Source organism: Sphaeramia orbicularis, chromosome 18 (genome assembly GCF_902148855.1).
Source record: "Sphaeramia orbicularis chromosome 18, fSphaOr1.1, whole genome shotgun sequence".
Taxonomy (NCBI): Eukaryota; Metazoa; Chordata; class Actinopteri; order Kurtiformes; family Apogonidae; genus Sphaeramia; species Sphaeramia orbicularis.
Genome location: NC_043974.1, coordinates 16,257,601 through 16,284,268, shown reverse-complemented (window position 1 = coordinate 16,284,268; position 26,668 = coordinate 16,257,601). Strand labels below are relative to the sequence as shown.

The window sequence follows — 26,668 nt, the reverse complement described above, 5'->3', positions numbered from 1 at the left end:
AGTTAACCGGCTACGGAACTGAACCTGAAAATAGTTGTAAAAAGCGTAAGAAATCTTCTTCAATACCTGTTTTAAAAGGACTAATTTTTGCTACAATGCAGTGTAATCTGACATTTTGGGTCTGCAGTTACCTTTATGTACTGGTATATTATTCACAATTTTTTTGTTTAACATTCAAGTCATATGAACCTTTGCCATTTCATAACCCTTTTACATGGCTTAGAGTTTTCTTAGGTGGAAAAATCTTTAAAATTGTCTGCAAAAAATGCCTTGAAAGACTGATGCCACCAACCATCAATGGTCTTGTAAAACATGATTCATTGCAGTACGCACCAATATACAGTATAATGTGAAATTAACAGCAGAAAAAAACTGCAATACATATTAATGTAGTAGTAACATGTCCAAAAACATCAAATGCATGCAGTTTTGTGAAAACCTAAAGCCATCACTGCCTATTTGGACATCATGATCTGTTCAAATGTATGTATATTTAATTGTAGTTATTTAAAGCAACGTTATGCAACATTTTTGCTGTTAAACATCTGGTAAATTATCATGTGAACTAAAGTTTTTATTTTGCCTTTTAACTGCAGAACTCAGTGCATTTTCAGTGTTGCATTCGTTTTAGTCAAGTAAAATATCTAAGTTCTTCCGCTGTTGAACTTTTCAGCTTAAACTCAGTCTAATGTATCTGTGGCTAAATGCGCATCTATCATACCCACTATACCAATATTAAAAGGCTGTATTTAACATTATTAGTATTATAGTTTCTCTGTTGCAAGTCAATGTGGATGGATATTCTTTTTACAAATTTATTTACAGTAAAAAAGAAGGTAAAAAGTTCAAGGACTTTTATTGTGAAAGTTTAAACCGGAACTTGAAATAATTTCTTTTTTTTTTTCTTGACATGACCAAAGTCTTACTTGGATCTACGGTGTGAAAATGTGGACTAGCTACAGAAATGAGCTTTTTCCCAAAAAGAAGAAAAAAGTAAGAGGTCTACTATGTCATTCTTTTATTTTTATTGATAATTTACGTTTGGTTTTTGTTGCTCTGACTCGTTAGTTTGTGTTACTCGTGACATTATATTTATCTATTTAAATTTAGCCTGTAAATTATAAGGTTAAACGTTTGACAATAGCTAGTCCTGGATGCAATTTAAGATATATACATGTATGATAACAAACTAGTAATTCATTAAAGTAAAAAATATTACAGCTTAATAACTCATGAAAATGTAATCAAATGTAAAATAGTTAAGGTTTTAGAGTTTACTAACAGGAAAATAACGAAAATGGTCAATATAGTATTGGGTTAATGACAAATAAGAGTAATTCAAAACTCAAATGCATTTGTTTTACAATAACTCACACTGTATTTGGTTAGTTTCATGTCATTTGGAGTTACATTTGCCCCATTTTTTTGTGTGTGTACCTGAAAAAGAATGATAAACATTACACCATATTTCGACTGACGTTATTCCTTAAATGGTTATTATAGTTAGAACTAGAAGCACTCGGAGAGCGCAGACCTCCGCCAAGGCTGATCAGTGGGCCCCCCCGTGGGCCCCCCCGCCCCCGAATACCACCAAAATTTAATCATTTCTTCCTTATCCCATTTCCAACAAACCCTGAAAATTTCATCCAAATCTGTCCATAACTTTTTGAGTTATGTTGCACACTAACGGACAGACAAACAAACAGACAGACAAACAAACAAACAAACAAACAAACAAACAAACAAACCCTGGCAAAAACATAACCTCCTTGGCGGAGGTAATAAAGACAATCCAGTAGTTTTAGTTAATGTAAAAGTGTTCTAAAGTAAGATCATGCCAAACTGGAATATTTTGGCAAATTTTTGGTGCAAAGTGTTTTTTTTTTTGTTTTGTTTTGTTTTGTTTTTGTTTTTACAAATTCCTAAAAAATGTATCAGAGTAATTTCTCAATTTATTTTGAAACTGAGCAATAATGACAACAAAATATTATCATCAGTCAGTGACCCTATTATAGATACCCTAAGATTTCCTGTAAAATGTACGTTAAAAAGTCAGAAAACAAACTGTATTTTTAACCAACAACAGTACTGTTGACGTACTTGTAGTTCACTGGTTTGATATTTATGTTTCACATCAGTTTTATTTGTCTACTCCACTACATCCCAGTGACTGTTTTTACTTTTCATACTTTAAGTACATTTTTGTCCCAATACTTACGATCTAAATAAAGTTTTGATTACAGATCTTTTACTCATACTGGAGTGTTTCCACACTAATTATCCCAAATCCCCTCTTTCTTCCTAAACTGTACATAAGGTCGATCTTTTTTTTCTAGTCTTTATGTTTTAATTAAATATTGAACATTTTTGTCATTTCACAGGAGGATAAAGTGTCTGTATCATTTCCAGCAATAAGCAAAGGCCCAGTTTCACTTTGTCAGGTGATAAATACATATTAGTATGGATTGGCAGTGAATATTTTCAGACATCCATAATATACAGAACATAGATTGTTCAGAGTCTCTCCTGGTGATTCTCTGACTTTTAGTTTTTGTTGTGTATTTTACAGAATCCAGCCACAACACTGAGCAAAGACACAACAGCTCCCATCACAGTGGGTTCTATGGGTTATAAAACTGAAGCTTTACATGTATGTGTGCTGAGTGTTTGATGGCCTCTTTTCATTCATTACTGAAACAGCTCCAAACACAGTTGAATTATGCAGCTTTTCTTTCAGGATCAACTGCATCAATCAGGGAAATCCCCAAATTTCCCTTTCATAGACAACAGACTAACAGCTGTAATCCACCAAGGCCAGTTTATGAAGGTACGACCTTTACACACTGAAAAAAATTGCTTGTAAAACATCCATTAATTTGAGTTACTTGATTTTCATAGAGCAAAAGAACCAAGTAAGATAAACCCAATGTGTTAGTCACCATTAATTCAGTTTGTTTCACATGCGTTAAAGTCCTCTGATGAATAGTAGGTTCTTATGTTTGACTGACAAATATGAATCACATTAAATTCAGTAATTTATTATAGAATCACTTTAATCCACATTAAAATACCTGTTCATAAATGGTAGAGGGTTTAGGGGGTGTTTTCTGCAGGGTTTTAGTGGCCGTGTGTCTATTTCTAACAAGAAATATGCTGGAAATATATGCACACTATTGAAAGACACACAAAAATATAGCTTTTGCAGCACCCAGATATTTATTTAGTTATTTATTTGCTAAGCTAAAAGCTGCCCAAGACTTTCCACTGTACTGTACATAACAAAAAGCTTAAAAACAAAAGTCCTCATTGGTCAAATCTAACTGTTGGATGTGGAAAAAGTCATTGATTTTTCCATATTAATTTTATATAAATTTGTGCTGTCAAAGGGTGGCTCAGCACCTAAATCTCCCCATGCCAAGGGAACAAGGGAATCTGTCATCTTATGTAGCATTATTTTATTGTGTTTTCATAGTTCTATGCAGGGTGCGATTTGTTTGGGGAAACAGGGGGGAATTAACCGCCCCCCCCTCTGGTTTTTACATCCCTACTTCTGCTCAATGTATTTCATCTTCAGGGGAGACAACCAACCATTTGAAATAAATAACAGGCAGGTTATGACTGAGTTTTCTTACACCTATATCCTACATTACTGGCACTAACATTCACCTGAACCCAACTGTCGGCAATCTCAGAATTCGCGAACATGTGTGTGTGTGTGTGTGTGTGTGGGGGGGGGGGGGGGGTAAATGTGAGAAATTCATGGGGCCCAGCATTTGCGGGGGGCCCATAGAGCAGTGGAGGGGTCCAGTGGATACAGGTTAGAAGTTGTGAAAATTTTGTGTATTATAGAGGAACAGAACCTGGGAGTTGAACGTTGAAAGTATGTAAAGTTTCACTTTCATTTCACACCAGCGCTACATCAGTCTTGGACCACACCCCCACGTATATAACTGCTGCGCACAAAAACACCCACTCCCCCTCTGTCTTTTTTGACAAATCGCACCCTGGTTCTATGTACACTGTTGGCCATCAAGTGGGAATGTTCAGAAACATTCCTCTTTTTATTCCTATTTATATACATCAGTAATCACCTTTGTCGAGTGCAATGATTAGATGCTGAGTTCCAGTTCCACTTTATTTATCAAGAATAACTGACATTGTCACAATCATTTCATGAGAACAGGTACAAATATTTTATTCCAGCTTTGTGGGCAACAGCGTATACAGTGTATATAGTTTTATAGGTTTATTTCTTCCCTTTGCTGTATTTTACCCTTTTTTATGCTACTCCGTATATTATTCAACTGCTGTGACAAACGGAATTACTCCAACTGGGGATCAATAAAGTTTTGTCTTATCTTATCTGATCTTATCTTATGTAAAAATCAGTTAGCTTAACTGTTTTCAAGTCTTTTTGCTCTTCATTATGTTAAACTGAGCATAAATTCATAGTTATACTACCACTACTATTGATGTAATGGTGTTTTTGGTGTCACCAATATTTCCCACGTTCACCAAACTCGTGTTCTTCACACTTTCAACAGGTCAAAGCTGTGAGTCCTTTACTCGATCTGCACGAACATGAAAAACACCTGAAGACTCACCAGAGTTACTCAGAAGCATGGAGGCCCTTGTGGAAAACAGTGATGAGGAAAAAGAAGAAATGGAGGGGAAACACAAATATACCGATGATAGGACGTGTTTATCTAATATGTCCAACACAGATGATGTAGAGAAAACAATGGGTGACAAAAGCCTGCCAATGATGAGCAACTTGAGTGACTTAATGACCAAGGAGATCCAAGAGGCAGAGGAACCACCGCTATTTCTAGAAAAGAAGAGGTTCATGGTCTATATATGTGGAGGATATAAAGGTCAGACAATAATCATTTCAGTTTTCACTACAGTATAATACACTTAATGGATCATAGCAATACAGTCGGTGCTTTTATGCTACATTATCAGTTAATTGTGAGTTTCATGTCACATAATGCCACTATTTCTTCAGTACATTACATCTAAAATTACCGTGTGAATGAAAATGGCAACTTAATGTGAATTTAGATTTATCTTTTCGCTGAAATAATGTAGGGAAAGTTATGATTTTGACAGTGACATTCTGATATTTCACCTCTTTTATTTTATATGGGTTTATAGAAGTCAGTTGATGTTTTTTTTATGATTGAAAGTGAGTTTCCCAACAGATAAAGCCAAAGACCCACACTTTTTTAAAGGAGAAAAAAATTTTTTGCAAATTAAATTATTTAGTCAGGATTTGTGACCAGTTGCTTTGTAAATAATCATCTCTGCTCTTAGGAAAAAAACTGCTTTGTTTGATTTTACATTTTGTTCTACAGAATGGAAAGTGAACATTTTAACATTTCTTTTATGTTTGTATGTTAATCATTTATTTTTTACCCTGAAAAATTAAACACAGTGCATTACATTTTAGATTAAAAGACAAAAACTGGAAAACCACACAACCCAGAACCAAAACGCACACTTACTGGTAGCTAGAATTAATATTTACATTATTAATATACATTTATTGTTGTAATGATACAGGATCCTCAATAAAAATTATGTTGACCGTGTTGAACTTTACTAGACCATTGATCAGGAGGAGGTGGACAAAAATAGAATCAGAGCTAAAAATCAGTATTATATTTATGAACCATCATTAAATACATGGTGTTCCTATGTTTCTGCTAGCTATAGGCAATTACACTGTTGCCCATAAAGTAAATAAAATATTTTTTCTACGTCTTCTCGTGAAGAAAGGAAGAGTGTTTTCCATTCTTGATAATTAAAGTGTAACTTGGGCTCAGTATGTAGTTATTACACCTTGTCAAAAGTGATTACTGATTATTATTACAACTTTATGGCCAACAGTGTATTTGCTAACTCAAATTGTGAAAACTGTTACACAGTGAAGTTTTTAATGCCCTTTAAATGTGTTCTGTCACCTCTTAAGCTCTTAAACCTGAGGCAGCCACAGTTCTGTCTGTTACCATGGTAATGCTATACAATGCTAGTAGCAATTTACACATTCTATACATCCGCATAAGCACAAGAATATCAGATAAAACTCAACAAAACCAAATGTCACACAACAAAACACACTCCAAACAACAAGAATATAAATGGGCAAATATCTAAAACAAGCTAACAGTCTGGCCAATGTACTGTATATCAGGAATAATTTTAGAAAACAAAAGACTAATGAGACTAGCTTTGCAGTGCTAAGCTAACACTTAGCAAATCTAACAGCACAAGTATTATTTCTCTCCTGCTGAAACTCACCGAACAAGACAAAGAAGAGCAAGAATAAAGGTCTTATTAAGAAGCACTGACTATGTATTTTGTCTTAGCTTTGCTGTTTTCTGATCATAACTTGGTTTTATATGAATGAAGCTCCTGCTATTGGCTAATCCGTTGTTGTGTCTTACATTGAAAAAATTCCCATTGGAAACAAATGACACAGGCCTTTACAGATGTTAACTGAAATCTGTATTTTTGGCAGCAGAATCTACTTTCTTCTTTTTTCTTACTTCATTTGAGGCTCTAGAGAAAGTTATATTACCTCAGAAAATCTCCACTTTTTTTTTTTCCATTCTTTGTTTATTTGGAAAAGGAAATTATCCAAAACTTCCCTTACTGGTACAATTCAATATCCACACATCAAATGGAAAGAAGATGCTAATCCAAGATTTGTAGTCAAATTTAGAATTAAAATAAAGAACAAAAGAAAAGTGGGCTGGAGGGGAGGGCTTACTCTGCTACTTCATCAACAGGATAAAACACATTAAGGTGTGTATGTTTACATTTACCTTAAACAGAAATGTATGTTATATAAATGTTTTCACATTACCGATGTATTCAATTCACATCCATTTCAAATTTATCATAGTTTGTTCATTTTGACCAAATGGTGAAAAAAGATTCCTTTTGACCCTTCAAACAAAATGTCAATTCTCCAGAATGTAAATGTCCTGTACGATGTCGATCCATTCTTCAGTTGTGGGTGCTTCAGGCTTTAACCATTTTCTAGTGATAGTCTTTTTACTTGCTGCCAAAAGCATTAACAACAGTTTTTTATCTTTCAGGGTCCAGTTATCACTTGAAGTACAGGGCTTCACATTTACAAGAAATTTTTTTAGTAAAAATGTTTTTTTAAATGTTCACACAGCTATTAGAAAACCTCTACTTTTGTATAAAACTTTCAAGTGCAACCGTACTGTCATTCATTCGCTGCTGTGTCAGTAAGTGTTTCACACCTTGAAGAGGAATTAACTCTTGTGAACATTACTGTTGTGTTTCAGACTCAGTTGAAGAAAGGGCTGCACTCATGGAGAATGTGTACCCCCTGCTGTATCTGTACTGTAAACAGAGAGGCTACGACTTCAGCATGGTTGACCTCCGCTGCAGTGTTAGAAACCCTTTTTCTGAACACCACGACACTGTCCAGCTCCATGTGGAGAGTCTCCAGCGATGTCAGGGAACACTGGGTCCAAACTTTTTTGTAAGATATTGTTTGTGTTATTATGTGGTAATTCAAAAGTGCAGATCTTCAACAAACAGTTGATGTGTGATTCTCTGTTTGGGTCAGTTGTTCGTTGGACAAAAACATGAAGTCCAAAGCCTTCCCTCTAGTCTCTCCAAGAAGACTTTTGAAGCCATCCTGACAGTTTTGGAGAAAGAGTGGGTCCAGATGTCCAAGGGGAAACTAGTGGACGAGTTCTCTGAATCAGGCTCTCAGTCCAGTATCGCCACAGAGAGCAGCACCGGCAGTTTTGTCCATGAATCCATTTACGGAAACTATCTGAATTTTGGAGATGAGGTTACGAGTTCAGGGCTGTTGAGCCAGGGTTCATTCAGCTCAGGGTCAGATGGAGAGGAGGCCAGACTCAGCCCTGTGGGAGTGAGGAGTCTGGAGGATGTGGAACAAGACCAAACAGTACTCCAAATGTGGTACAAGCTCGATGAAAACTGCATTCCACCAATCTACCGCTTGCTTCCCATCAGGTAAACTGTCTTTATTTCCATTCCCTCATAAGATCCTGCTGAAATTTTTGCAGCATGTTGAACTTGAATATGAATGATGCAGTTAGGTTTTTGTTCTGGAACATAGTGGTACTGCAGGTGAATGTGTTCCTGGTCTTGAGTCTTCTTTTAAATCTTTTGCTGTAAATTTGTGTGTTTTCTCCTCTTTGCATATTTTGTGACCCTGTTGACTATTTGCTGTAAAACGTGACAATCTTGTGGTCATGCTTCAGTAGTTAGGCTTTTTCAAGATCGTTTCATCCATTTGAAGGGAATCTTACAATTTTTGACTTTTCACTGTTAAATTTCTTTTTTTGACCCATTTTGAAGTAAAGAAGCTTCTTAATAATTCTGCACCCCCTAAATATAGGGTGTTAACATTTTAGGCCGTACTCTCCCCTGTTATACAAATACATATCACCTGAGAAAGACGAATTCCTACAAGAAATGGAATTACTATAGTTTGGAGTTGGAAAACTTGCATAAATATGATAATATGGTCTAAATACTCATTTGCCTAATAATTTTGCACACAGTATATATTTAATATTTATCTTGTAGCTTTTGCCTGCATTTTTCTGTATTTTGTGTGATTTTTTTATAGAGTCCTTTTTTGCACTAATTGTTTTTGCTGCTAAACAGAACAGAGCTGCTAAATGAATATTTATTTTTCCTGTGACAGTGACAATAAAGATCTATTCTATTTTAAATATAAAGATACATACTGTATTACTTGCCTCAAATAATAATTAGCCTGGAGATTCTCAGTTCTCAGTTCATTTCTGTTTCCCATGGGCTGTTGTCAGCTGACCCCAAACTGGGAAATTACAGAATGGGAGGGCAACCATAGGACAAATGTGATCATCTGTTAATAATCCAGTTAACACAGTAAATGGGGATCAGCCACTGGGAGTCATTGTCATTTATTGAAGTACTTTTTATATGTGGTGACCTTTTCAGCTTTCACCTTCCTGGCATGTTGAGTGTGGACAGGCAGGACAGGAAGGAAGCCAGGAAAGACTGGAGAGATACATGTCAGAGACTGGGGGCGGTTTTACAACACAGTGCTATGGAGGCTCTGGGACAGGAAGAGGCATCTGTATTACTCAGAACAGGTTTGTATGAAAAATTTTACTAAAATGCTAGAGCTCGCATTTGATAGAAAGAGACTTGAGAGGTTGTTTTTTGGTAAATCTGATTAAAAAACAAACAAACAAACATATTCAGCAAAATGTAAGGATTTTTAAGTCACATGATGGAAAATTTTATGACATTAGCCTTGACTTGAGAAAAATTCCCAAAATTATTTACCATGAGTGGCTTGTGACTTGACTTGATAAGTTTTTTAACCTAAGAATACTTCCTAATATTGATAATAACTAATTAAACAAATAACTGTGGAAAACAAGTAATATCTGGTTATTTTGTTTGAAAGAACCACTGAAATATCTGCATATAACAAGGGGCCAGCTTTGTGTAGGTTTACTGTATTCTATTCAAGCCATTTAACCCTTTATAGGGCACTCATTGAAATACTCTGAAATTCAAAATTCCAGCGTGTGTTAGTGTGTTATTGGAGATCATCATCTACCTCCTCGTTGGTTGCCGTGACAAAAGCCTACCTCCTCTTGCCATAAAACATCCAAGCAGCACTTGCTAAAAAGTAAACACATGAAATAAAACAACAGTTATAAGATCTTAAACTGACAAAAATCACTTACATTTACTATTTTACAGGTTCAAAATGTCTATAAAATCTCCCTGAATCACCGTGTACTGTTATAAAAACCAGCATGCTTCTTGACCTCACTGAGGCATGGGATTGGCGGCATATTTAATGTTTGCGGAAATTACCCAAAATAGACCCCAGACCACCTCTGAATTTTTAAACAGCAATGAAAGTAAATAACAAAATAATAATTGACAGACAGTATAACTTATAGTGACTTCTAAACTTGTCAACAGCCATTTTCGCATGTCTAATACATAATCAAACATCATTTAAAAGAATAAGAATTAAAAAAAAAAAGAACAGAATAGGGGGAGGAGCCTCTCACTTTGTAAGTTATGATGATGAGATATCAAGCCTTGATTCTAAAAATTTGAGAAATGAATTCCATATCATGTGGAAGATATGAGTTTTTCGTTTAATTGTGTATGTGAGCCTTTCAATAGCTATTCAGGATGAGAGTTCCATTATCCATGAATTTACCGATGGACAGTCAACATTTTCCAGTGTCTAGCTGTAAGATGCTTCGCATATATTAGTCAGAGTTTCACCAGCCTACTTTCATGAGTTCTAAGTGCTAAAATTTCTAGAATAAGACCTAGAATACAGATCTCTGGGCCCATTGGGAGTGGTTCATTTCTAGAGGTTTATGAAGTTTTTCCAGTTATGTGAAAATGAATACTAAGTGTCAGTGTGATCGTTCCTGTCTCTGTGGTTAGTTCTGGACTGGGAGGTAGAGACAGGTCTGCAGACTGTAGCTCAGGCTCCACCAGAGGATCACTGTCACTGTTACAAGAGAGTCATCCCAGACCTTTTCTACAACCTGAAGAACAAACACGCCACCCACTACGCTGACCTGCTCAAAGGACAAGCTAAGCTGGATCCAGTCCTCAAAACAGCGCAGCAGCGTTTCATGGACAGGATCCATAAAAAGGTCAGTCTAGTTCTGAAAGTTGCAGCGTAGTTTTGATTCACTCATGTTTAGTCTTATTAGAAACAGGCAAAGGTGAATGACTATTGCCGGTTTTAGCATCATTTGGTTTTTTTTGATTAAGGTCTTTTTTTATTTTCAGTTTTCAAATGCCAAAAAGAAACATACAACTTGAACATGAAATTGTTGTATCCAATTCCTATCCACCTGCCCTCCCACCCATCCCACCCACCCCAAGTACTGGACCTTGGATAAATTTATATACAGCCAGTAATAATACACTTACATATAGAAATATATAAACCCCCTTCAAACAAATACATGTAAAGACACATATGCATCATTTGTATTATATGTAATATATATTGTATTATATTATGTGCAGAATCCAGGAGTCAATATACAGTACTTTGCAGTTTGTTGGGTTAGGGCCTGGCCAAGCGAAAGTGAACATCGGGGTCAATTTCTTTTTTCTCTAAAACAATATTTTTGATTGCTCAGCATGAAAGACATATATCTCTAGTTTCTAAAACTATGTTTATTTAATTTATTTATTTATTTGCTGCCATGTAAATAGAATACAGTGTAAATTAAGAACAGCGCAGGTTGTAAATGACTGTATATAGCATAAATTCAGAATGTAAATAGGAATGTGTAAATAAATATGTTCAAAATATATGTCTGTGTCTTATCTTACATTTATAATAATCAAATAACAGAGAATGAGAAATGAATATGTATGTTCATTTCAACTCTGGAACAACAACAAAGCTAAAGGTGGACTAAGACTTTTACTCAGTACTGTAATTGTTAATACAGTCTTGTATTTCTGGGAAGTACTCTAGTACTATATGATCCTGTAGCTTATGAATAAGTATCTGTTTTTAATGCAGAAACGGTTGTGTGCTTTGAGATGTATGTGTCTATATGTGTCATTCTGATAATAATTCTGTTTTAATGACCCTGAAGCGTTTTTTCCAACTTGACAAGAGAAAATATCTTTTCTCATTCTGTACTTAAAGGTGTTGAATACACATAAGGACGTATCATTTCAGAATCAGAGTCAGAATCATGTTTATTGCCATTTAAGTAAACAGAGTTCACATTACTAGGAATTTACTTCAGTGGTTTGGTGCATACATAGAACATGGAGTAGGTATGTAGCATGCAGTAAAAAATAGAATAAAATAAAGTAAGACAGAGTTATAATAGATAATTTTAAACCATGTCTAATAGTATACAGGGTTTCTTTGGGTCTAAACTGCAATGAGGTGAATTTCAACCTTCTGACAAGATCTAAAAATGGATTGGATTTAATGTTTGGTTGAAGCTCCTTGTGCAAAAAATGGTCAAATTAAGAAGTTTGACATCAGAGTAGTCAGAAAAACCTGCTGCCATCCACTAATGTTGGATATCAACATTAGGATTGTCACCAAGTAGCATGTACATTGCCTAAAAGGCATTAAATATCTTAAATTAACTTGTTGAAACCTGTAGAAACCCTTACTATAACTAATCACACTGGCATTTACACATTACTGTATTTGTGTCTTATTTGGTAAAAGCTGCGTCACACCAACATCTATGAGCGTAGTGTGTCCTGGGGACGGAACGGCCTGGATCCCAAAAACAACCGATCGCACCAGTTCTACACCGAACGCATCTGTTCCCACGTTCAACGGACTATCATCAGCTCCTTGAACAGGTACCACACACAGAGACGGACAGGACGTTCAACATCTTTCTACTGATATGTTGATGTTTTGTTTTTAATCCCTCAGAGTCATAAAGATCCCCAAAATCGAAGGCACCTTTGACGTGGTGAGGAGAGAAGTTGTCAGAGCTCAGATACATGAAGAGATTCAGCGTCACATTGACCATGGACGTCACCTGTGAGCATGTCACTGCTTATTATAGATTTAATAAATACTCAGTTATAAGTTGTTTTTAGTCCATAAAGACCCAGTACTACTAATACTACTATTTTTTTCTCTATATTTAACCTTTCTTAAGTGTTTTTATCACCATTTGTTATTATCCTCCTTATTTTGTGGTTTTTCAGCGTAAATCAGATATTTTTCTACATGTAATTTACTGATCATGTAGATGTTCATCAAAGCTCAGATTAAAGTTGAGGGTTATTATTATTAAAAACAGAGAAAACTCAAGAAAAAAGTGACTTTTTCTGCAAAGTTAGCAATAACTTAACATAAAACCAAGTGTGTTCATCCACTGTCATTGATCCAAATCCATGGGTTTTACTAAGGAATCAATGTTGTAGAAGACGACGGTGTTCCCACGGTAACTACGGAGCCTCTGAACATCCAAATGGGTCATATCTGATGATCATGAAAAGATGACCAAACTGCATTTTACAAAACTTATTTACATGTATTGATAGGATTAGTGGATCAACAGGTATTAAACCATTTAGGTTTGGGACTCTACAGGTTAATTTAGGCTTTTTGGTTTTTAATTTCAGTTTAGTTAATTTTAGGAGTGCATCTTTTTGTTTAATAATTTATGCCTGATGAGTGTCATACCTACTAATGTTATTGCTTTTATTTGTTGATTTATTTATTTAATCTCAGATTGGGATGCGCTACCTGGGACTTTGTAGAGAGGGTGGTGAGATGGGGTGGGAATTGTATATATGTTATGTGGAAAATCCAAAAGTATAGTTTTTTTCTTGTATGACTGTCACTTTTTTTAACCTTGATTCCAATAGACAGAATGTTGAGGAAAAAAAAACTATGCAGCTTTAGTTTTGGTTTTCATCTTAATTGCAATCATAACCTAATAACCTAACCTAATAAACAGATCATCTTAAGTCATATTTCCTGTGTTTTGCAGGTGGCGGAAGTGCACACTGAGACAGGCTTTCCTAGATGATGTCCAGAAAACAGTGGAGCACTCATCATGCAGACCTGTCCTCCTGCTGGGACCACCAGGCTGGGGGAAAAGCACCGTCATGGCTGCATTAGCTGAGCTGGCACCCACATGGATACCAGGGTGAGATGATGGGTGGATGGTTACCTCTGTTATCAGTTGCATATTGATGGAATGAGCAAAAAGACAGAAATTATATAGGTGAAAAGTGATGGATATAGGAATTTGCATGAAGAATTTGTGCTTTTGGTTCTTTACAGTAATGGTATGTGATACTGCATATTTTGGTATCGATCCGATACCAAGTAAATACAGGGCCAGTATCGCCGATATCGATACCAGTACTGATACATTTCAATAATTAAGGTGGATGCATCATCGAATTGCTAAATATCAATTCAAGTGTTTTGTGATGTTTCCTTTTTTATTATTAAATAGTTAAAACCCAGGACAGAATTTGGACAAAGTTTATAATTAAATAGAAAATACTTTATTATCAAATTAAGTTTTTTTCAGAAACAATAGAACTGTAACAAAACAATTTTTCCCCATACATTGTCATGTCTGGAATTGTTTTCTTAAATAAACAAAGTGCACAAAATGATCATCAGAAAACTAATTCTTTTTTTCAGGTAGTGTTCAGAAACTGCGACACAAAAATGAAATAAGTTATCTGTACCTTATAGTCTTTTTACAAATTATTCATCTAGCTTTTGTCTCATTTTCGGCCTGAAAATATAACCACACGGTGCTCCTCTTGCATGCCATTCTTCTACCCATGTCTCAGTCTGTGCATGCGTTGTGCGTGTGCTGGTGGGTGGGCACACCTGAGTTGGCGGCTTGCTTGTTTGCTTTGCGTTGCTGAGTCACATGATGGCACAACATCGAAACACAAGAGGGGGAAGGAGAAGCAAAGTGTGCCTGCTGCGCACTAAGACAGAAGTGACGAGTCCGGCAACCTGGCTGTCGCCTCTGTGATGAAACTGCAGCAATGTGTACAAGAGAGAAGCTGAAACTAAAGTATCGATCTCACCACGCTAGTATCGATCTGATACCGATACAGACTTGGTATTGATACTGTCGATATTTGGATTGATCCGCCTACCCCTACTTTACAGTAACATGATGCAGGCAGGGATTGTTGTAAATCTAATGTTATGTAATTTATGTCATACTGTAGTCTAAGGTTTTCCTGCAAATGCAGTGAAAATGAATGACTCCTTTTTCTTCTTTATCTTCATCTTCTTTGTCTTCTTCATTTTCTTCTTCTTCTTCTTATTGTTGCTACATTTTGTCCAATTTTATGTGTGATGGAGTAAAGAATCTTAATACTTCTTTCAGCGCTGACAGTCACATTTGGCTCATGTACAGTGCTCTGAAAATTGCCAGACTACATCTGAATTGCCTTCTCTCTTTCCTTGGTTTAGAGATGTAAAGGTGTTCATCCACTTCGTTGGTTTCACTGGAGAGAGTAGAAATATTCGTCTAGTCCTGCAGAGTCTGTGTGTTCAGCTGGTTGAAGCCTACTGTCCACAAACACAGCTGTCAGAGGTGCTCATTCATGCTCTAAAAATAAGGAAGTGTAGAAGAATGTTAAAGGAATTTTATGTCAAGTCTGCGTTTTAATTATAGTAATGACTAGTGTGTGTCTTCATTTCAGATATAGTCTTATATATCAGATCTAAAGTTAAAGATTTGATTCTCCTCCTCAGGGTTTTCCTCAGCTGGTCAATGAGTTCTACTCTCTGCTCGGTTATGTGGGAGCAGAGAGGCCCCTGGTGGTCCTTCTGGATGGGTTGGATGAGCTGTCAGAGGAACACGGTTCAGACCTGTCCTGGATCTCAACTGCTCTTCCTCCACATGTCCACATCATTCTTTCTGCCACCACTGACTCTGCCTGCACTCAAACCCTGCAGGTCAGTGCAGCTTAAATGCATTAGTTATGACCTGAGTGTAGCTGGTGTGAAGGGCCCCCCGGCTCTGTTCAGATTTATTTTCAAACAGTAGAATAAATGTGCATGAAAACTTAAAAACATTTGTGGTTAAAAATGTGATGTTTTGTAGGTTTTGCACATGAATTTAAAAAATGGCTTGGTAACACAGCATAAAGATGACTATTCACACTGAAAAAAGTAAAACATTGAATCAGTGTAAAAAGTTCTTCAATTGGTCACATCTAATAAAATTAAGTTGAGTGAACTAAATAAAATTGGAATTAAAAATAATGACTGGATTCAATTCAATTTTATTTCTCTCACCTTAATTTTATTAGATGTAACCAATTGAAGACCTTTTTTACATTGATTCAGTGTTTGCTTTTTTCAGTGCAGCTAATGTCAATGATCTGCACAAAATTTGGAACTATATGATTTACATGTTTCACTATGAATCAGGAAGTTATCATAAGATGTACTGCAACCAAAATTCACCGATATGATAAACGCCCTTCCCCAAACACAATGTTATGACTGTACTTGTGAACATATCCAACTTCAAGTTTATCAGTGAACCCTCATAAGTTCATGATACAGTTTTTGTTTTAATTGATATTGTAAACAAAATAAAGACTAAATAATAATTATGTAATTGTTAGATTTTGATTGTTTTGTCACCTAGAACTACTCAAAACCAGCAGTGAAAAAATGTGTTTATCTGACATAATTCTGTATTATCAGAATGAGGCTCATCTCAGTAGCTCTTTTTGCAGCATCTTTCATTATACCTCTGATGTGGGGTTCGGCTCCATATTTAGTTTCAAGATTGACTTGTGCACAAAAGAGTTCTTAAGTCTAACCTTATTAAATGGTGGAACCTTGTATCTCCGGTTTCATGGTTTGTATTCACTGTTCAGGACATTCATAGACATGCTGTGGGCCTTGTGTTCTTACATTAGGCTGATTAAAGCAGTTGGGCTTCAGGCTTTTAGCACATTTTTGTGCTAAGGTAAAGGATAAATACTTGTACTATACTGTTTTGCAATGAATCCTCTTAGTTTTCATTTTAGACTTTTTAAAATATCACTTTTCAATTTGCTCTATATGCAAATATTCAGGCATTTGTGGTTTTATCTGTCTTTTTCTCAGCACTTGCTTATTGTATGTTGCTGCTGTTAACTTTCCCCTTATCTTATCTTATCTTATCTTATCTTGTCTTAGATTATCTTAGCTTAGCTTAGCTTAATTTCCTACCTCTGCAATGTGTACAATAATGTTAACAATGCATAAGGGACCCAGTACGCTAAGTATGGGACCTTTAATAAACAATGTTTTTATTATTTATAATAATATTAGGAGTTCTTTTGTTAGCTCCCACAAGGCTGTCATAAAACTTACACTAAAACAAACACTTAAACTAAATAAGAAACTAAAAGTATCCAGTTCCCCAAAACAAAAATAAAATTACCCTTTTTAAAACTAACCAAATACACAAATATTAATAAACACTGATAAAAACCCAAAACTATACAACAACCATTAGATCATTTATACTGATGTTTTTTCTTAGGAAACTGAGAAATTTAACATCAACCAGACTTTTATGAGAATGTTTATTGTTGTTTTATTGAAAGTATTCTTACCTTTTCTTTCGTGTGTTGGTATGGAGCCTTCTCTGTTAAATGTAAGACTGAACTGCAGAGTGCTGTGATGCTGTGTTACAAAACTGCGAAAATGAATCTAAATGACCTCCACACTGCACAGGACACAGACCAGATCCGAGTCGACCTCAAACACCCACTCAGCTCTGAGTTTAAACTGCTCCAATCAGGCCTAAATGTGGGACAAACAAATGTAAAAACTCCTTTGTCCCCATAGTCATTGGCATTTTAGATGGCACTTTATAATTTAATTTTTATTTATGAATTGTCTGAATTGTGTTTTTATGAATTGTTATATTGTGTGGTGTGTTTAGTTATTGCTTTACTGTTGGCTGTACAGAGAATTGCCCCTCAGTGAAAATAAAGATTCTTAATTCTTGATTCTATTGCAGTGACCATAATAGTTACCTAATTACACAGATTATTTTCCCTTTGTTCGCCTGCAGACTGCTCATCCCATCATCCTGTCCCTCCCTCCACTCAGCGTCACTGAAATCACAGCGTTCTTAGAGGCCAAACTCCGAGCTGACCGACGCCGTCTGCAGGAGCAGCAGTGGCAGGTGCTGGTCCAGGCCTGTGAGTCCTGTCCATCTCCACTTTATCTGGAAGCAGCCTATGGTGAGAGTTTGCACTGGACGTCGTACTCCCTCCAGAGCAGCCTGAGCCTCCCGGTCAGCCTGGAAGGTCTCTACCTGGGCCTGCTGACCCGGCTGGAGAGAGACCTGGGCAGGCAGCTGGTGAGACGGGCTTCCACTGTTATATCCATCTCACTCTGGGGAGTCACTGAAGAGGTGGGTTATGGCATTTTTTTATTAATTTAACCCTTAAAGACCCACAACTAATTTTGTCACAACTCCCAAATACTTTTTTAGTCTTTCCCAAGTGATTTATTACCATTTATTTTAATATTATCCTTTGCGTTTAGCATTTTTCAGTGAAAATTTGTTATTTTCCTAAGTTTGATTCACTGATCATGTAGATGTTCATAAAAGTTCAGAGTGAATTCAAAGGTTATTTGATCAAATATATCATTAACTCAACATAAAAACTAGTGTCTCCAACCACTGTCATTTGTCAGACTATATGGGTTTACTGGTGAATCAGTGTTACATGAGATGGTGGTATTTTTATTTTCACTATGGAGTCTCTGAACATCCGAATGGGTCATATCTGATGATCGTCAAAAGATGACAAATTGCATTTTAGCTCAATTATTTACGTGTATTGATACGATTAGTGGATCAACAGTTATTTAACATTATAGATCAGTAGATGCTTTTGGTCAGTGATGGATGTTTGGGACTTTTTGGGTTAACTTGACTTGCAGCTATTGTTCTTTTCAATGGGATTTTGCATAATTTAGTTTGTAAAAGAATCAAAATTTATATCTTACAGGTAAAAAAAATGGGATAAGAAAACAAAAACTGAAGGCACTAGAAATATACACAGGAAAATAAATGTACAGATAGATTGTTTTATTCTTCTCTGAAAAGAAAAGAAAAGAAAAGAAAAGAAAAGAAAAGAAAAGAAAAGAAAAGAAAAGAAAAGAAAGGAAAACAAAAGAAAACAAAAGAAAAGAAAACAAGAGAAATATAGAAAAATAACATTGTAAAATGTTATATTTGTATGTCAGTGTAAAACATGTAAATTCTCCAGTACAAAATCAAATATAAATGTAATTAATAAAAAAAAATTGATATCTTACAGAATACATTTTATTACCATTACATTAACATGCATACATGAAGTCAAACAGAATATGCAACAAATGTCTTGATCAAGACTTTGATCAAACCTGATCAAACCCATTAACATCTGTTTCCACTGAAGCATTTTGTAAATTATCCTTAGAGTTGGATTTCTCCATGTTTCTGTCTTTAGGAAATGCTGCATCTTCTGTCTAAAGATGAAAAGGTTCTCCAGGAAGTGACCTCAGCACACCCAGCTCCCTCATCCAGCCCTCGTAGGGTGCCTTATGTGTTGTGGGTTCGGTTGAAACGTAATCTGGGTCTTCACCTGTCTGAGGTCTACACAGATGGAACGTGGGTGTATCGCTGGACACACTCTGAACTGGGTCGTGTGTGCATTAAGAATTATTTTAGAACAAAGGCATCTGCTATGGCTCTGCATGCAGACTATGCTGACTACTACAGAAGTAAGTCACAAAATGCACACATCTTTCAGCCACTGGCATGGACACTGAATGAGGAAGAAGATGGTAGTGGTATGGCTAAGATTTACAGATTCAATCTGAGGAAGCTTCGTGGGTTACCCTACCACCTGGTCCACTCAGGACAGATCATACCCTTCCTGACTGAGTGTCTTTTCAACTACGAGTTCCTGCTTCATAAAGTCTGGGGTTTGTCTGTTCTGGATATAGAGGAGGATCTGAAGAAGGCTGTTCTGCCAGACAAGTAGGTCGCTAAGACACAAAGGACACTCTCCAGCTGTTTTAGTCTGTGACAACAAAAAAAGAGTTATTGTTGTATGGTGGCACAGTTGTCTTTGAGCCTGGGTGCTAATTCACACCATTTTATGAATGGTAAGAACTGCCATGAAAGTAATAGGAAACAAAGATGACCAGTCCCTCCAATCGATATATGAAAGAATAGTTGTTCATCAGGCTCACAGACTCATTACAGATTCAGCCCATATCCTTTAACATGAGTTATTACGCTCAGGGAGACGCTGTAGAGCAAGCAGGTACAATACCAACAGTTATAAGCCCTCATTTCTTCGAACATCTATAGTTCTGTTACTATAATAATAATAATATAATATATATAACAATAATAATGGTAAATGGTAAATGGACTGAACTTATATAGCACATTTTACACACCTTCATGGTGCCCAAAGTGCTTTACAAGGCCTCACATTCACCCATTCACACACACATTCATACACCAATAGGCAGCTGCCGCCATGCAAGGCACTGCCAGACCCTACTGGGAGCAATTTGGAATAATAAGATGAAACCTGCTATGATTAATGGGCCCTGAGCCCTCTTCTCTTTTATCTTGTTCATCCTTATTATGGGCTGTGTTTTTTAAACAACCCATGTTCTTATTATTAATGTTTTTGTTTGATCTATTATTCCTATTGCTTCTATCATGGATGGATTACACTGCATGTTGGTCTTATAACTACTTGAATTCTTTTATCCTTAGCACTATGAAAATGGAGGAATGTTTTATACAGAATTCAATTACTATCATCTATTTAAATTAATTCATTTTATTGTTTTTGGTTTTTGTTTTTTTTACCTTGAAGAAGAAGGTGCAATACCTAGATTAGGTGTATTACATAATTGCAGTTATGCTGACTCCAAAACCTTGAGACTGAGTGTGTTTTGTTTATTACATGTGTCTGAATGTGAATGTACCACTGTTAGCACAAATTTCCCATGGGGGACAATGAAGTTTATCCTGATCCTGAATAGTGAAGAATTAATCTGTAGCTGTACATGTTCACTTCTTCAGAAATGCTTTATGTCAGATGTAAACTGGAGTGTTACTGGTCCCTGTTCCTTTGTCTCTATAGAGAACTGGTGGATGTGGAGGTGATGTCCAAGACTCTGGGCTTATCCCGCATTGTCCTCCAGCAGGACCCGTGTCAGCTAGCCTCACAGCTGGTGGGTCGCCTGGGACAAATGATTATGGAGGACCGTCCTCTCGCTAGAGGTATTCTCCCTTTAACTTCTGTCAGTATTTACTTACAGTGAATATGTGTGATGTGTAAATCTGCATGACAAAAGTTTGAGTTGTGTTTCTTCAGGTGACCCTCTGAAGTTCAGATACCTCCACGCTTTACTGGCTCAGTGTGTCCATTCGTCCCTACCTGTGCTGCTGCCCTCGTCCACCTGTCTGCTGCCGCCCAGAGACCTCCAACACACCCTGCTGGCAGGTCACACATCACACACAGACCCTTCCTTTCTTCATTTATGTACAGCCTTGACTCCTTTTTCCACTTCTTTTCCTTATGCCTTAGTCCCTACAAAGCAGGCACTTAACAAATGAGACATCCCATAATTACAAATAAGCACTTACGAAATGTTTATGTTAAAAATGTTTTTTATGTTTTGTGATTTTACTGCCCTATTATGTTGTAATTTCAAGTAATATCTCATTAACATGTAGGGACTTCCTTATTTTTAGAGTGCCAGACCCTCAGTGTCTGAAAAAAACAAAGTTGATTAGGTATGTGATATTCATTTGAGTTTGTTTAAGTTACTGAAATTTATAGCTTTCCTTGCATTGGACAGCCAGTTTGTTATGCCATGAGTTATTTTGAAGATGCTGTGTCCAGTATTGTTGTTGTCATCTTCATTAGCAATTTCTTCATATGTCTTCTCCAACAAAACTACAGGGTGGATTCATTTCAATTTTTTATGTAGCTTCCTTTGGACAATGTCTACAAAGTTTGTCCATACTTTTGAGCAATTGTGATTTTGGAATTTTTGACAGATTTTTGAAATACTGTTTTAAAATTGTCCTTTACTTATAGTGGGCCTTATTTTCATGGCTTATAACATGGAAATGGTTAAAGATATCAATATAGTTACTACTGAGCACTGATAGGAAGTCATATATGGACTTTCATTTGGGTCCATGACCTTTGACCTTTAGTGACCTGGAAGGGTCAAACTCAAGGTCACCAATATCTACATTTCAACATTCTTCTCTGAAACTACTGGTTGGATTCATTTCAAATTTTATATGTAGCTTCCTAGGGATAATATCTACAAACTCTGTTCACTGGTTTGAAAAATTTAGATTTTAGAAATTTTGACAAATTTTTTTGAAATATTAGAAATTTGCCATCATTTATAACCATATTTTGATGGCTTTCTATTGGGACATTAATCTCTTGCATCAAGATCACAGGACTATAACATAGCAGCAGAACCTGACAGCCTCACACAAGTTGATAATGATTCATGATAGAACATGACAGTTTTTTTCTTAGTGTGGTAAGAGTGACTTTGTTTTACCTAAAAGAAAAACAAAAATAAGAAAATAGTGGTTAATCCGGAAATCACTGGAAAGTGGGTAGTGGGTATGACGAAAATATTAGTTTTTGAATATGATTGTGTTGCACATCTAAGTATGAATGAAAACTCTCAGTATCGGTGGTTGTTACTTGGAGTTCATTGTTGGTGTGTTGACTGATCAGGTCATTTGAACACCGTGACGGCTCTTGGAGGAGGCCAAAGTGGAGTCTTAGCTGTTACCTGTGAAGCCAACGGAAGTCTGAAGTTTTGGGACCTGGAGCAGAGGCGGATCATCAAGGACCTGGATCCTGCAGGAGGATTTGTGGGAGATTCCCTCAATCTTGGTCTGGAAGATCAGATGGTCATAGTCCGGATGGGGCACTGTCTGCAAGTTAGATTATTAACTTTCACTGTTACCAAAAATTTCATTGCCTTATTTATGACTTCAGAAGCATCACTGTATAAGGAGAGCTGTTAATATTTTGATATATAATCTGTGGCTGTATTTGCAGGTTAGAGATGTGGAATCTGGGAATGTTGTGTATTCAGAGAGCGATTCAATTGACGTTCCTATCCTCACCACAACATGTGATGGACGGCTTCTGGTGGTTTTCTATGATGGAACTCCTCTAGTTAAGGTACTAACATATTTAAAAATGTCTTTTTTCTGTTAATCATCAAGCTTTATAACATGCTGATGCCAGAAAATTATGCTGAAAATAAATGAAAGAAAATGTAAATATTGCTAGAGCTTTAAAAACAAGAGCCTGGATTGATTAGGGATTGTTGTTGCTGTTCGTAAATGAAAAAACTGGTCATATTTGAGCTGAATGTGTCTCTAGGTGTTTGACCTGGCCTCATCCTGCTCTCTGCTGCACTCTATTAAAATTTCCATGGAGCATGAGCCAATCCACAAAGACAGCTCTCTTCTCCTGTCCAGCAACTCCATCCAAGACTATGTCCTCTTCGCCTACAGGTTTGTGAGTGTGCACTGTCATTCAGTATTGAGCATGCTCAGAAGTTTGCTCTTAGTAGGTGAAGCTGATATTCGCCTACGGCTACAGGTTATAGTGTTTCACGTTAAGCTTACGCCGTGACCAAACACTTTTGCATTATATTTTTATGTGTGTAATTTGTTCTGATCGTACCAAAAGGAATCCACTATAGCATCATGTTCATGATTTATGAGCCACACGTGTCAACAAGTCTCCTTGATCTCATACATACTTGTCATCACATATCCCTGTGTTAACAAGCTGTGAAATCAGGCCTCCTGGCTTAGCATCCAGACTAATTTCTCCTCCGGCTTAGGTGTAAATTATTAAGACAGTCTGCTTCTCAGTTGCCTCAGTGTTCTGATAAAGCACAGAGATGATGATGCTTCAATACTTTGGCTCCAATCATCATGGAAATAATGAATAATACCAGAGCTGATGACCAGAGGATGGCAGCAAGATAATACATTCCCATGTCAAGTTGTTTTATTAGCAGTGACGCAGGAGCTTTTAGACTAATTAGTGCAGAAGCCATACCTTCACACCTGACAGGATGGAGGATCAGATAAACAATAAACTGGGTCAGTGGTGGTTGCTGGTAACAAGAGACAGCAAGCGTGGTAACAGTACGCTACGCCTCGCAGCCCCGGCTCATTTACAGTTCGCTCACGTCACAGAAGTAAAATGAAAAGTGAGTGTGGAAGCATCAAGTCTTTTTGGCAAAAATCTGTATCGTTAAGTGATTTAAGTGAACAAACTGGGATTTACTGGCATTATTGATAGTGATTCATGTACACATATCAGGCAACACATAACCCCAAAAAACGTTAACAGTCAATAGTCTATTTCCTGACAACGTCAGGTGCAGTCTGATGCAAACTCAGGCAGTTCACTCTGTGACTCTTATTTCCTTGTGCTTCTCCACATTTTAACATCTAACATTTGGTCATGTTCCATACACATGAGATTTAGAGTTTGAGATAAAATTGGAGTTAAAGTGTCCAAAACAACAAACAATCACAATTTTCATATTTTCCCAATTACAACAGACTGCCTATTTATAAAAGATTATATATATATATTTTTTTGTTTTTAAATGACAGATTTGACGTATTACAAAGGGTTTTCAATAGGGCTATCAAAATTAACGCGTTAATGCAGATTAATCCATCATCATGATTAATCTGATTAAAATTTTAACGCATTTAACCCATCTGCAGTGCAGAATGACTCTGAACGTCTCTGCCAAGGCATTTGGGGCGGTTTGTCCAAGTAGAGTTATTGTCACACATGAACAAATGGGCAGTTGATCTGGTAGTGACAGGCAGCAGAACTAGCGCATAAAGATGGAAGATGCTAAACAGCATGTTGGCCCTCTGGATGGGAAACAGTTGATCGACATAAGTATTATACACGCTATGCAGGAAGGAGTTTTCTTTTCATCAAAGCATTTCAGGTTTAAAATTCCACATTAACGTGAAGCATACATTAGTCAGGGATTCTGCTAGCACTTTGGCTAACGTGTCGCCCAGCTTATGACAAACACGTTAAGTGCATGCATACAGTCACAGGAAAAATTATTAGATCACCCTTGTTTTCTTCAATGTCTTGTTCATTTTAATGCCTGGTACAACTAAAGGTATACTTGTTTGGACAAATATAACGATAACAACAAAAATAGCTCATAATAGTTTAATTTCAGAGCTGATATCTATCCATTTTCCATGTGTTCTTGATAATAACTAAAATCTATTAAGTTCTTACATCAATAGCTATGGCATTGTACTGCCAAAAACAGTGCTTTTAGGCATTCCATGTTTTCTTTTCTGTCTGTTTTAGTCACATGAAACACACAGGAGTTAGTACTTGATTGCATAACCACATATATCGGGGCCAACTGATAAAATTTAAATTTTCTAGGCATTCTTAAAGTTATATTAGCGTTTGCTCTTTGCTTGAAAACAGTAAAAGACAGAGGGGACCAATCAGAACAGACCTGTCTTTCTGGAAAAGGCCTTCCTCCATAGATTCTTACACAAGTGTACTCACACAAACCAAGGATAGCTGAAAAGAAGTGAAAAAGGGTGCACAGGCTCATGGTCAAACATTAAAAAGTCATTTCTTTCCATTCCATTCATTTTTCCGTTTGGCTGCAGATTCTATGTTCTAGTTCGCCTTTCTTTTTTTTTTTTTGGAGATGTTGGCAGAACCAGAGACACAGATGCACAAAAATTTCTCATCCACCATTAATGTTTGTATGGCAGACGAGAATCTTAAAGTGAATGTGTATTGTATATGTGGTTGTGTTCACAGACTGTCACCATCATCATCATCATCATCATAAGTGTCATCCCTCTGTATTTTGGTTTGTTATGTTGTGCATTTCTCTTTTAGGTCTGGTGTTGAGGCTGCAGTGTTTGGCGCCACAGGAGGTTGTGTACTGTCCATTCTGTCGGCTCAGAACGCTGGTGCCTCCATCCAAGCTGTTGACATGACTGAGGACTACCTGCTGCTCTTCTGCAGGTAACAGTAACAAAAACACACAGCAGGAGTCAGATTTACAGATTTACAGGCACAGTATTCATAAAATGCATTTATTGTAGCAGCCTACAGCTCTGAAAACAAGAGCTGGAAGGATTCGGTGCATTTTCACAGAAATGTGTTTGATTAATATTAAATACGGTTAAAAGACTATGCAAAGCAAGAGTGAATTAAAGAATATGAAAGAGCATCAGACTACATTTAGGATCCTGACAGACATCTTGGATAGACCTCAACCAAGTAAAATCCATGTAAAATCCAGATGTTTAGGGACACGACAAATTAAATTTTAAAGGTTAGAAGCTGAAATTTAACCCACAGGTCGAAACTTCTACTTGACATAAACTGCAGCTATTAATTTTCATTGTTGTAACATTAAGAGTAGCCTTGTTATTGCTACTTAAAGAAGAAATTACAGAAGATGAATCTAAAAATCCATAATGTTTCAGTTGATCTAATTTATATTGTGTTTTACTCTAAATAAATAAATAAAACTCACATAAACAAACACAAATGTGAATATTTATTTTCAAATTGATTATGGCCAAACAGTTATTTTTGATGTATTTGAATAAGCCAATAACGAATTTTAAAATGATGATTAAAGAGATGAAAAGAATGAAGAATCACCTGTCACACTGTTTGTGTTTTGTCCCTTTCAGGTACCCTTACAAGCAGGGCAGTGACATCATCCACATCGAGCTCTTCAGCCCTGAATCCTTTCAGTATCTTCGGATGATACTTGGCTGTGGTCAGGACAACATTTCCCAGGTCACCGTCAACCGTGAAGGGACCCACGTCGTGGCCTTTTGCTCCTCTGTCCAAACTGGCATCACCAAGCTGGTCACCTGGAATCTGGAGACCGAGGACCACAAACACATCACACACTTTCCTGGAATATTGACCAAAGGTTAAAATAGTCCCTGTGTGTGTTTCATGGCCGTATTTTCAG

The 26,668-nt window shown here is 36.5% G+C and overlaps 2 protein-coding genes across 2 annotated transcripts in view; both read left to right on the top strand.

Annotated features, from left to right (window-relative positions):
• The first annotated feature begins 894 nt into the window (after nucleotides 1–894).
• On the top strand, nucleotides 895–23,738 carry LOC115438876 (NACHT domain- and WD repeat-containing protein 1). Its single transcript, XM_030162748.1, has 21 exons — nucleotides 895–993; nucleotides 2,382–2,441; nucleotides 2,570–2,650; nucleotides 2,738–2,827; nucleotides 4,545–4,874; nucleotides 7,323–7,522; nucleotides 7,610–8,025; nucleotides 9,004–9,158; nucleotides 10,492–10,706; nucleotides 12,269–12,408; nucleotides 12,485–12,595; nucleotides 13,557–13,715; nucleotides 15,020–15,143; nucleotides 15,305–15,508; nucleotides 17,634–17,978; nucleotides 19,069–19,601; nucleotides 20,731–20,870; nucleotides 20,965–21,093; nucleotides 22,363–22,571; nucleotides 22,693–22,818; nucleotides 23,023–23,738. The coding sequence occupies exons 5-21, from the start codon at nucleotides 4,622–4,624 to the stop codon at nucleotides 23,275–23,277; spliced, it is 3,714 nt and encodes a 1,237-aa protein (XP_030018608.1). The 5' UTR covers nucleotides 895–993; nucleotides 2,382–2,441; nucleotides 2,570–2,650; nucleotides 2,738–2,827; nucleotides 4,545–4,621; the 3' UTR covers nucleotides 23,278–23,738.
• Nucleotides 23,142–26,668, top strand: part of LOC115438877 (uncharacterized) — a 21,603-nt gene continuing 18,076 nt past the window's right edge. Inside the window, exons 1-3 of the mRNA XM_030162749.1 lie at nucleotides 23,142–23,156; nucleotides 25,570–25,698; nucleotides 26,379–26,626. Of these exons, the coding sequence (XP_030018609.1) occupies nucleotides 25,667–25,698; nucleotides 26,379–26,626 (280 nt within the window). The 5' untranslated portion in view covers nucleotides 23,142–23,156; nucleotides 25,570–25,666. The remainder of the gene's footprint in view (nucleotides 23,157–25,569; nucleotides 25,699–26,378; nucleotides 26,627–26,668) is intronic.